This window comes from Helianthus annuus, chromosome 3 (genome assembly GCF_002127325.2).
Source record: "Helianthus annuus cultivar XRQ/B chromosome 3, HanXRQr2.0-SUNRISE, whole genome shotgun sequence".
Lineage (NCBI taxonomy): Eukaryota > Viridiplantae > Streptophyta > Magnoliopsida > Asterales > Asteraceae > Helianthus > Helianthus annuus.
The window spans coordinates 169,483,750-169,496,576 of NC_035435.2; the positions used below are offsets into that span (position 1 = coordinate 169,483,750).

Here is a 12,827-nt window from a genome sequence, read left to right on the forward strand (position 1 = left end):
CGAGCTCTTTTTGGTGCAGACTTGGCCGAGCCACTTCTAAGATTTCTAAGGTCTGCAAAGGGTTAAACACCACCACCACCCACCACCGTCCATACCACCACCACCACCACCGTCCACCACCACCACCACCGTCCACTAAAGGGTGTGGTGGTCATGGTTGGGACATGATTCGCCACCTAGGAACATGAATGGAAGGCTACACCACCCTCTTGCTTAATCCACCATGGTTTGCATGGATTAAACCATGGCAACCATGATCCTCATTTCCATTTTTCAAATGTAGTTTGTTTGGTGTAGGTGTGGAGGATTCGGATGTTGTTAGGATGGCGAATATGTTAAACTGTAAAGTAGGATCCCTTCCTTTCAACTTTCAAGTATCTCGGGTTATATGTGGGTGCTAACATGAATCTTGTGCGGAACTGGAAACCTATAGTTGATCTTTTCAAGAAAAGACTATCCATTTGGAAGGCAAAAACCTTGTCATATGGCGGAAGGACTACACTTATTAAATCGGTATTATCTTCTCTCCCGACTTACTTTTTTCCCTTTTTAGAGCTCCGTCTCAAGTTCTAAATCAACTCGAAGCACTACGTAGAGTATTTTTTTTGGGGTGGGACTGAGGAGGTATCAAAAATGTCGTGGTTGGCTTGGGAAAATGTGGTAGCTCCGCTCGAATATGGGGGCTTGGGTTTCGGGTCGTTAAGGGATACCAATTTGGCAATGCTTGCAAAGTGGTGGTGGAGATTTAATACAGAGAAAGATGGATTATGGAGAAAGGTTATTTGGGCCATTCACTATAACTCTAGATCATGGAACCCGATTCCGGCAAAAGTTTCTATTTCGGGTCCTTGGAAACAAATTTTCAATATATCCACCAAATTATCGTCATTGGGGGTCGTTATTCCTAATGCTATCAGAGGGGTACTTCGTGGTGGAGCGGATATTTTATTCTGGTTGGATGTTTGGGCAGCAACGGTACCTTTACGTGTTCTATTCCCATCCTTATTTATGCTGGAAAAAGAGAAATGGTGCACGGTAGTGGAAAAAAAACCATTCAGGTCCTCTCGGCGTTACATGGGTTTGGAATTGGAAGAGGAACCTAATCTCGGATGTGGAAATCGGCGAATTCCAGCAACTGTCCAGCCTTGTTCTCAGTTTTTCGATCACTTCTGGCCCGGATCAATGGTTGTGGAACTTGGATTCTTCGGGTGCGTTTCAGGTTAGTAATATCAGAAAAATGTTGGCTGGTTTCAACCGTGTTCGGCCCGACTATGTGGTAAAATGGAATAATTGGATTCCTAAGAAGGTTGGCATGGTAGCATGGCGTGCTTTAAAGGAACGGTTGCCGACTAGAGTAGCACTCCAAAGGAGAGGCGTCACGGTGCAGAATTTGGACTGCATCTTATGCAGCGATTTTTGTGAAACTAGCGATTATCTGTTCGTTTCGTGTGGTTTTGCTCAAACTCTTTGGCTAATAGTTTTCCAGTGGTGCAAAACGGAACCGGTTATTGCTTTCAGTTTGCTCAAACTCTTTGGCTAATGGTTTTGCTTTCAGTGCAAAACGATTTAATGTTTGCCGGGAAAACAAAATCCATTGCGAATGTCGTGGAGGAGATTAAGGCGAAAAGCTTCGTATGGGTTAAGTACCGTTCGAAGGAGGTGAACATGTCATGGGATCAATGGAGAATTTTTGATGTTTTTTGAGTTTTGTTTTCTCCCAAGTTCGGTTTTTGGTAAAAGTTTTTGGTTGTATGCGGTTGTATTGGCGTATGTAAATTTGGTGTTAGCCGCTGGCTAGTTATTAATAAAGGTTTTTTTGTTGGCCATTCAAAAAAAAATTTCCTTTTTCTTTAGACAAAGATAAATTAAAATAAATAAGGGGCTAGTGGTTTGGGTCATGACCACACCCTTTGGGTAGTGGTTTTGGATGGTGAGTTAGAGGTTGGTTACATGACACTGACGTAAAGGATTATGGTGGTCACCCTATAGCCTTAGTTTGTTTAGATTTAGAATTTGACTAGCGAATTAAAAAGAAACAACTTAAAAAGGGAGTTAACATACCAAATAAGATGTTGTTATAGTTGATTTTGAGGTTGACACTTGACAAATCAACCTATATATCTATAGAAATAATCTAAAAAAATGGGGAACACAATCAATCTAATTACAATAACAAACAAGTCATTAAACCTAAACAATAATTCCACCATTGTCACCTAATTATAGATCATAAAAAGACATTTACTTTGCTCATAAATAGAACAATTTAGGTTTAGATACCAAAGAATCTATCAATCCTAGAACATATTGGAATGTGATATAAGTGGATGCTTCAAGTTCATACTTCATATTGATGTGTCTTGTTCTCCAATATCCATGTGTATAAAACAACAAACATAGTGAAAAAGTTGCAACATATATCAAGATTAAAGTAAGTAACCATGGGTGTTATTAAATGTAATTAAAGTACTTATGTTTCTTCTTTAGCATAGTGTTCGCAGGGTTAAGAGATTCTCTTTCAGAAAAAGTAAATTACAAATCTACCCTTCACTCCATCACTACTGCACACATTATTTGTCCTTATACTATGTCTTCTGTAGTCTTGTAGGGTTTCATTATCATTTAATAATCCAACCTAGTCAGTCCTCCACGTGCTCCTGGGGACTCCAACCCCTACTTCATTGCCATAACATACACACACCATCTTCTTCATTTACGTTACCCATTGACCCATTCTCTCTCTCTCTCTCACTCACAAACACCATCAACAACACAACCCATCAAGATCAAGAAAGGTACCAAGAAACCCAGATTGAAAAAGCTTAGATCTTTGTGGGGTCTAACCCAAATCTTGAATCTTTATTATCTTGATCATCTTGAAACCATGGATGGGTTGCAAGAAGACAGTGGTGATGGAAGCATGTTATGCACTGAGCACCCATTCAAGAACAACACACCAGCTGGTGGCATTTGTGCATTTTGTCTTCAAGAAAAGTTAGGCAAGTTGGTGTCTTCTTCTTTCCCTATTGCTGTCTTCCCTTCATCTTCTTCTTCATCACCTTCTTTCAGATCTGACATTGGCACCACCACCACCACCACCACTTTATCTTCTTCTTCTGCTGTAATACCACCACCACGTTTGACAAACTCAAACTCAACAAACACCATTATCAACCCTAGTAACTGTCACTATCATGATAATATTCATAACCATCATTCTCATTCTAACCGGTCCCGGATACTTTATCTTCTGGGTCAAAAGAAGAAGAAAAAGAAAGATCTGGGTGATGGTGTTCATGGTGCAGATCGAAACAATAATCTTGTATTCAAAAGAAGCAAGTCCACAGCTGCTGTACCTAGACGTCTGCATTACATGAATGGTGAGATTGCCGATGGAATGACCACCACAACAACTACTCCTCATAAACGTGGGTTCTGGTCGTTTCTCTACTTACAAAAACACTCAAACTCCTCATCTATCAACCGCAAAACTTTCAGAGACATTTCATCAAACAGCATGCGTGCATCGGTCACTTCTTCTTTCGCTAACGTCCACAGATCTCAACCTGCAGATAATATCATTGTGGTTGAAGAAAACGGAAGCCCATGTCACGCATCCTTCGATCGGAAAGTATCCAGATCCAGATCCGTCGGGTGCGGCAGCCGGAGCTTTTCCGGCGACTTCTTTGAACGAATCTCAACCGGTTTCGGCGACTGTACTCTCCGGCGCGTGGAGTCCCAACGCGAGGGAAAAGTCAAACCGTCAACCATCCGATCCAACGGTCAAGATTGCATCCAAGAACGAGCCAGGTGCGGCGGTTTATTTAGTGGTTTCATGATAACTTCATCGTCTTCGTCTTCCTCTTCATCTTCTAACTGGGTCGGTTCGAATACGAATGAAGGGAATGTAACCGGAAAAGTGACGTCAGCGGCTGCCGGAACAGGTCAGCATGCTCGGAGCAAGAGCTGGGGATGGGCGTTAGCAAGTCCGATGAGAGCATTCAGTAAACCGGCATCAAGCAAGAAGAAGAACCCTACACCAAATTTGAATGCTATTCCTTCATTGTTGTCTGTTGGAAGTTGAAGATATTTTTCTTTTATTTTTCATTTAATTTTTTTTTGGTTTTATTTTTTTTATAAAATGGTTGGGTTGTAGAATTACTCAATGTTTTAAAAACTGGTTCAAATCGGCCGGTTAAACCACTGGGTTGAACCGTTCAATACACCTGGTTAAACCGTTTCTGAATCAAATCCATAACGGTAAAATTAAACCGTTTCTGAGTCAAATCTAGAACGGTAAAAAAACCAGATTTTAAAACATTGTTGGAATCCACTGTTTTATGAGAAAAGGGATCAAGAAAATAAGGTAAATGGAAAATGAAAGTGGTGTGAAGTAATAATATATTGTAAGGTAGTGAAATCACCATTATACCCTTTCTAAGTACACATTTTGTTTCTATCATTGTTTCTATATGACCATGTTTGTTTATGGATTGATCATTGATGTTAGTGTTATCATTGTTTTGTACTATAGTTATGTTACGCTAAGGGGGATGGGCCGCCCCGTGATCATCGATTGTTCATGCGTGGAAGCTAATGAAACACCGCCACCGCTGCCTTTTATCACGCGTGAAGAATAAAAGGCGTGACCATGAACACGTGTTGTTTTGTGAATGATTTTGATGATGGAGATGAGTGTGTGATGAGTGATGGTCATTTTCACTAAAATACATCACTAGTGATGAAATAATGTTCGATGACATGACGAAAATTAATTGAGTGTTGTGAGTGATGAGTGTGTGGTAAGTGGTGGGCATCCCTACCCCTAAGGCAGGGTGAATAGGGTTGTGGCTTGGTTTGGGTTTTAGTTAAAATTACAATGGTTTGATAGGGTGAATAGGGTTGTGGCTTGGTTTGGGTTTTAGTTAAAATTACAATGGTTTGATATTACGATTTAGTTAAAATTACAATTGTTTGATTGGTTTATGGTTAATTAAGTTATAAGATGATTTAGTTAATTGATTAGTGAGTTCAAACATAGGTGGATTCCAGTTAATTTAAATTAGGAAAGTAAATTATATCTCCTTCAAAAGTAAAATATAAATGATAATGGATAACTAAGGCCGCGTAACGGGCATTATAAGAGCGTGAAAAGGTATGATAACGCCCCTACGTCATTCTCTGAAGGCATTATAGGGGCATGAAGAGAGACATTTCTATAATAATGTCCCGTTAGGAGGAAAAACATGGAAAATAATAAATGAAATGACATTAAGGAGCCTTAACATGATGTATTTATAATGGATTCAAGTTAATGTTAGTTAGGAAAGTAAATTATATCTCCTTCAAAATAAAATATAAATGATAATGGACAACTAGTATTATTTATAATATTTGTAAAACTATATAATATTTTTTATTTATGACTATTATTTATAGAACTAAAATACTTTCAGAGTTAATTGTAACTGCGTATACTCGTACAACTTATATCAAACCATAAACACTGGTTATATGCATCAAACAAAAGATGAGATGTGGTCTGGCGGTGTGTCTATATAGGTGTAACTCACTAGTGCCTTGGGTATATTTTAATCTTTTCAATTCTAAGTCACATCACCCTTTTTATCTTTATTTAGCTTGGCATTATTCAAATACGAGATTTTTATATATTTCCCCCTTCTAAGAGACCTTATTACATATTTACCCAACCCTTAAAATCAATTACATATTTCTCCTTCTTAAACCATATCAAGTACATATTTCCCCTCCCTAAACTGTATATATTACATATTTATCCTTTTCACTAAAATTATTCTTATTAATTTACTATTTTACCCTTAATAAAGTTATTAAATTATTATTTACATACTAATAAAAAAAATTATTTTATCACCATCGACATTGTTCATAACAACAATTTGAGACATTGTCATGAAATCCTTGAGTTTAATCACAAAAGCATTTTGCTTAAAGTTTAAGATGATACAGGAAGACTTCTAAAAATTCAATTTTAAAGGCAAATAAAACAAAAAAAAGTTTGTAAAGCTTTATGAAACCTACTCGACAATTTTATATAGAACCTTTGGTGCATTCTTGTGCCGATTTCATAGTAATATCATTCCCAACAAATTTTCTTAACTCAACGTCAGCGTGCAAGCTAGAACATTCCAAATCCAAAGCTTCATTTTCTGAATTACGCACCTGAACTGTTATATTTCTCTCCCGATATTCCACCAAGTCATATAACGAAGTAAAGCAGTGGCGGACTCAGAAATTTTTTCATGGGGGTGCGGAACATTTGTAAAAATTTAGGCCCCGAGGTATATAAGTAAAAAAATTGGTTCGTATCGGGTCGGTTCGAGTCGGGTCGGGTCGGTTCGAGTCGGGTCGGGTCGGGTCGGGTCATGTAAAACAAAAGAACATCAAACTAAATTGTTGATATGGTCCTCTTAGTAGATATGCCCTTCTAATCTCATCTCGTTGATTCACGTTATATGATTCAATCGGCTTGCGATTATAAGCATCTCAAGGAAGAGTTTCCACATCAACGAATTCGGAAGATGTATCAACTTTCCACTTGAGAAATCACGCCATAACGTCCCTACTCATGGTTCCTATCGGCTATCACAAACAAATTGATCTATAAGTTCATGGCTCCATAACATGTTACATAATGTATCAAGTATTCAAACACTAGAAATCATAATGTAAATCACACTAAAAATCATCTAAACATCATATACACCATTAAAAGACAAAATATCACCATCATCACTAACAAAATATAAATATATAACCCACCACAAAATAAATATCAGCACTAACAAGAAGCACATGTCTCCTGCTATCAAAAAAATCACTTCCGGTGGCTACCGGTTCCGTCCCACCCCACAAAAAATCATCAAAAATAACAAAGAAAATTACCCGTGTTCGATCGGCGGTGGCATGATGGCTGATTACGGTGGTATGCGGCTGTTGTTGTCGTTGATGTTCTGATCGCTGGCGTGCGTGCAGGGATGATAGAGAGCGGGAGAGAATATGTAAGGGTTTTGGGCTTGTTTATTTTATTTTAGTATGAAATATTGTTGATTTGTTGGGTTTGTTTATTGGGCTAAGACTTAGTAGTGGACCAGTTAAAGGTATTGGGTATTTGAGTTTAGTTATTTAGGTTTTAAAAGTTATATAATTTAGGTAGTGTTTTTTAAAAAAATAAGAGTTTACTAAAAAAATTTTAAAATATAAAAGGATAACACTTTTTACCTAAGGGGTGCGGACAAAAAAATTCCAAGGGGTGCGGACGGAAAATTTCAAGGAGTGCGGACGCAAAATTTCAAGGGGTGCGGACGAGATTTTCGACGGAACTTAACACTAATTTTTTTTTTCCCGGGGGTGCGCCCGCCCACCTTGGGCAACACTTCAGTCCGCCCCTGAAGTAAAGTTAAGACCCTTTGTATCCCCATCCGATATCTTTACAGACACTGGATGAGTTCACAGACTCATCTCCGGTCACAGGATATGATGAACCAGAAGATTCAAAAGACGATATAGGAACTTGCTTCTGAATCTGATTCAGTCGATTGGCGTCAATTCAACGGCTTCTAAAACCCAATCCTGATTCAATCAATTGGTTTCTGATTTTGGTTGTCGTCGAAATCCCCTTACATGTTTACAGCAAAAAGGTCGTGATACTTGCGAAGGTGTAGAGCGTCGTGATATTTGCAGTGTTTATGCGAAAGTGAAGGAGAACCAGGGGTGTGTGAGTAGGGTTTTTGGGAAGGTGAAGAACCAGGAGAGTCCTAACAGTCTCTTATTTTGAAATAAAAAAGTGTAATTGGGCAATTTCTTGTGTGGAGGGTAAATATATAATTAAAATATTTGATTGGGTAAATATATAATTAGGAAGGAGAAATATGTAAAAATACCTTAAAAAATGATTTAATCCGGTTAATTTTATATAACTTTGTTTTTAGTGATTTTTGGTTTAAAAGAGCAAAATAATAATAGTAATAGTAGTACTAGTAGTAATAATAATAATAACAACAATAATAATAATAACAACAACAATAATAACAACAACAAAAACAACAATTCAATCTTTTAACATCCGGTTAACATGTTAACCGGTAAGCCCTTTAATGCTCCTTAACATAAGAAAGGAGTGGTGTGCAACGCTGGTTAACATGTCATGTCACCTTTAACACCATAGCTTTTAGGATACACCCCAAGGCCTAAAATTATAACTAATCACCAGTTTCATATTCACTTCATTTATTATTATTATTATTATTATTATTATTATTATTATTATTATTATTATTATTATTATTATTATTATTATTATTATTATGGGAAATTTCAGAGAATAGTAACAAAGTTTTAAAAGTATTCTAATTAGGTTACTGATGTTGTTTTTAGTTTTTGTAGTTTCATATTCACTTCATTTATTATTATTATTATTATTATTATTATTATTATTATTATTAATATCATTGTGTTATTTAGTTTTCTGCTATCCAAATTTTAGTTTAGTGAATGATAATTATGGTTTATAACTTTGGGACACAGATCTGATAGCACTCCATATGACATGGAATTGTATATCAAGAGACTGAATTTAGAAAAATACAATAGAAAAAAATGATTAACAACTTTTGAAGATTTGATGGGAGTTTGAAAGGGTCTCTTTCATGCTTTCACCTTTTTACCTTTAAGCTACTAGATTGTTTGTGGGATTGGATTGAATTAACAATTTGCAAAAGTTTCTTATAATAGCATATCATATGTGTGCGAAGTATACTAAAATGAATAGTAATTATTCCCCTTTGGATATGTATTTTTTTTTTTTTTTTTTGAGAATAGCTTGTCTAATGCTTGGTGTATTAAGTATTAACTAAATCATACTGTTTTTTTTTTAAACTATTACAAGTGAATAGTCAAATGTTATACTCATCACTAAAGTTACTGTTATAAATATATAAATAATGGTAGAGAATCCTGTAAAAAGTGCTCAAAGTGTGAGAAGTGTAAGAAGTGTATTATAACACTATATATAATACTATATAACACCATATAAACACCGTATAACAATATGTAACAACATATAATACCATATAACACTATGTTACACTATATATCATTATATAACAAATATAACACTATACATCTATCATAGACATGCTATTAGACAACCTATAGTGTTATATTTGTTATATAATGATATATATTGTTATATAGTGTTATATGGTATTATATGGTGTTATATATTGTTATACGGTGTTTATATGGTGTTATATAGTATTATATATAGTGTTATAATACACTTCTTACACTTCTCACACTTTAGGCCCTTTTTACACTATCCTTACCCTATAAATAATAATAATAATATATTTCTTTTCATTCCTTGAAGGAATGAAAAAAAAAAACACCCTTAGCAAGGAATAAAAATTGTTATATTTGAAAGGAGTTATATTCTTTTGAAATGCTTCATTACATTACCATATTATAACCAAATATGTTTTTTTTTTCATTGTATCAGAATGATTCATTATATTAGACTTTGTATATTAGTATAAGTTGTGGAATTGTTATGGGCTTATATGAATTAGATAGAAGCCCACAGCCTACCCAAAGGCCTGCTGCAATGAGAAAAAAACAAACTTGGCCCAATGGTTTTGGAGCTTAGCCGCCAGAACTCAAAGTCATAAAAAGGGCAAGCAAGAATGCGAAAGCTACGTAGTGCCTAGAGACTAGAGTTGCACAAAATAACTGGTTAATTAGCTATAACTGGTTATTAACTGAAATCATAACCGGTTAATAAACGATTTAGAAATAACCGGTTAGTGGTTATTTTTAGCCGTAGGTTAGTAATCGGTTATAGGAACCGGCTATTAACCGATAGACTGGTTAACCGAAAAATTCTAAAAAAGGCAAAATAACCGGTGAATTAACCGAATCGGTTAAAGTAATTAACCAGATCAATTGAAAAATAACCGATTAAAGTCAAAAATCAAATTAACTTGTATAACGGTTAAACGAACCGATTATTTAAATTAACTGGTTTGTGCACCTCTAGTCATGCTATTAACTTGTGCAAGCAAGCACCACAATTGGGCATAAAACACACCAATATTATCATGCGTAAGAACTATTTAAGACCGAGTTAAATGTATAGCATATAGCATACCCTACTTTATATTACAACTTTCATAGTATTATGGGAAAGTCATACGCCCTTTATATAGTTTGATTCCCAAAAGTCTTCATTTATTTGATGACGGTTAATAACTAACTCATTTTTCAAACATGAGAAAACTACATCGTGCTTTAATTGAGTGGGTTCGGTGATTGGGTTCACCGATCGGTAAACCATCCCGGCCAGTTGATTGAGTATGATTGATTGAGGGGTTTCAGTGTATATTCACATAATGTTTGAGTATGATTGATTGAGTTTAATGGTAGGTCCCAACACCTTTCAACCAATTACAAATTTTTTTAATTCTTTACCACTCTCTAGGTGTTTGAACCATACCTAGTGATTGAGTGCAAAATGGGAACTGGAATGGGGACTTGACAGGACATAATATTATTAGCTAGAGAATAACTCAAACACTCTAAAAACCATACCCTCCACCCTAATGATGAGTGGCCGTGACCCCAATTAAACACCGGCTTCAGCCTCTGTTAATGGGCGTTAAGCTCTTTGATCGTTAGCCGGCGAACAAAGTAAAGGTGAAAGTGATGAAAGGTGAGGGTGAAATTAATTGTGGGAGCTAATAAAATTTTTTCACGTCTCCCACTAAACTAAATTTTTTATTAAGATTTTAAATTTAATAATTTAAATATTATTTTAATAAGTGATGGATAGTTAAATAAGTAAAATCATTACATGATGCAGTAAAAGAAAGTGATGTGTTAATGATGATGTGGCGGACACTTTATATTGTATCAATTAAAAAGAAGAGTTAAATGTTTGGTTGGTTCCTGTGGTTTGCAAAAATCTAAAATTTGGTCCTAGTGGTTTACTAATTACATGTTTGGTCCCAAAAGTTGTCAAAAATGAACTCGGTTGGTCCCCTGACCAAACCTATGTTAAATTTCTTAGTTAACTATATGTGAAATTACTATATTACCCTTTAACAATTAAAAGAAATAAAAAACCAATAAAAAGGACTCATCTTCTTCAACCTCCCATCCCCTGTTCTTCCCTCTCTCTTTAAAACCCACCAGGCCACCATCTCCACCTTCAATCCATCACCACCACATCCACCTCCACCTCCACCTCCATCGTCACATTCAACGCAGTCAACCCCCAGCCTTCAATTAACAATCGCACTCCAACCCAACCCAGCCCACCCAGGCCACCATTGACACCTTCAACTCAAACGCAATTGTTCACAATCGCATTTTCTACCCATTTCAACACAGTCACAACAGCCCCAAAACTTTTCATAATTTAAACTAAAGGCAACCTAAATCGACGTTCCTGACCCATCTTTGTATCGGTTTTTGAGGAAAAAAACCCAACAACGATTAAAGAACTATGGAATTAGGCTAAGGTATCAAGGAGTACAAGGACACAGCCTTAAACGGGTCGATTGAGTAGATGTACGTACACTGAGATGGCATCTTGCCACAACTCCGCCACCGTTGCATCCAAGTAATTAAAACAGCCACCATTCCAGCTAAGCTTTGCAAGAGAGAATCTACAAAGTAATTCCACAGCTCAAATATCAAGTTCACTTTGAAGAAGGTTAGACCCCGATCAGAAAAGCTCAAGACCACAAACAAGGCTTCAAGGCCTAAGACCACAAACAAGGCTTCAAGGCCTAATCTGTGTGATTATAAAGCTCAAGACCCTTGTCTTCAAAATACATGTTAATTTGGTTTTATCCCTACAACACAACTGCAAACAAAGTAAAATTACAAAACATTAAAAATCATCGATAATAAGGGTGTTAAAAATGTGAAGAATCTCACCAACATTGATTTGAACAATATTATTACGATCAATCTTTGTTTCCTCATACTGGTGGTAGGTTGTAAACAAGATATGGAGAAATTAGAAGCGTACAGAGCATCTTCTTTATATCTTTTTTTATTTCTTTTAATTGTTTAAGGGTAATATAGTCATTTTACACATAGTTAACTAAGAAATTTAACAGAGGTTAGGTCAAGGGACCAACCGAGTTCATTTTTGACAACTTTTGGGACCACGCGTGTAATTAGTAAACCACTGGGACCAAGTATGAAATTTTTGCAAACCACAGTGACCAACCAAGCATTTAACTCTAAAAAGAATGAAATTACTACAAATGTTCTAAGAGCGTGGGGTATGGTAGGACGGGGGTTTGGGGCAAGGGTTGACACGTGGAGTTCGAGCCTCCCCGCTGGTGAGTGACGTGTCCGTGGGGTATGGCGGGGCGTGGCTAGCCCGATGTGGCTTGGCCAGGTGTATTAAAATAAAAAAAATATTAAACATGGCCTGCTATGCCCTAGCCAACAAGCCAATAAGAGCCGGTCACATAGGATCGCTAGCATGCCCCACGCCCGGCCTTAAACTCCCGCCCAAGGGGACACGCCCAAACCCAAATCCACCCGGGGTGGTGACTTGGGCGTTTCTCTCCAACTCACGCCCCGCCCCATACCCCATAGTCTAAGCACAAGAGCTCTTTTCATCGATGGCAATGACATTTATCTATTTTAATGACCATTTTAGTTGCTTTAGAGCGAAAGAGGAAGTGGAAAAACCCTAATGAGAGATGAAAAACTTATGTGTATGTGTATGTGTATGTCGGGTTATATCGTATTTATACGGACTGCAG

At 36.6% G+C, this 12,827-nt stretch overlaps 2 protein-coding genes across 3 annotated transcripts; both read left to right on the forward strand.

The window, feature by feature from the left end:
* Nucleotides 1-1,237: 1,237 nt before the first annotated feature.
* On the forward strand, nucleotides 1,238-1,704 carry LOC118490565. The gene is made up of 2 exons (XM_035988269.1): nucleotides 1,238-1,451; nucleotides 1,556-1,704. The coding sequence occupies exons 1-2, from the start codon at nucleotides 1,238-1,240 to the stop codon at nucleotides 1,702-1,704; spliced, it is 363 nt and encodes a 120-aa protein (XP_035844162.1).
* An 842-nt stretch (nucleotides 1,705-2,546) lies between these two features.
* On the forward strand, nucleotides 2,547-4,497 carry LOC110930716 (uncharacterized protein DDB_G0271670). 2 transcript variants are annotated; one of them, XM_022174074.2, is made up of 2 exons: nucleotides 2,547-3,810; nucleotides 3,903-4,497. In XM_022174074.2, the coding sequence occupies exons 1-2, from the start codon at nucleotides 2,885-2,887 to the stop codon at nucleotides 4,006-4,008; spliced, it is 1,032 nt and encodes a 343-aa protein (XP_022029766.1). In that variant the 5' UTR covers nucleotides 2,547-2,884; the 3' UTR covers nucleotides 4,009-4,497. The 2 variants fall into 2 exon arrangements, with proteins under 2 accessions (XP_022029766.1, XP_022029765.1); XM_022174073.2 differs by having other exon boundaries at nucleotides 2,550-4,497.
* Nucleotides 4,498-12,827: the final 8,330 nt, after the last annotated feature.

Bases quoted from the DNA above. Each gene is read 5' to 3' on its own strand.
- LOC118490565 (XM_035988269.1), top strand. From the start codon at position 1,238: ATGTTGGCTGGTTTCAACCGTGTTCGGCCCGACTATGTGGTAAAATGG. The intron at 1,452-1,555 runs GTTTTGCTCAAA...TTTTGCTTTCAG, and splicing joins TTATCTGTTCGTTTCGTGTG to TGCAAAACGATTTAATGTTT.
- LOC110930716 (XM_022174073.2), top strand. From the start codon at position 2,885: ATGGATGGGTTGCAAGAAGACAGTGGTGATGGAAGCATGTTATGCACT.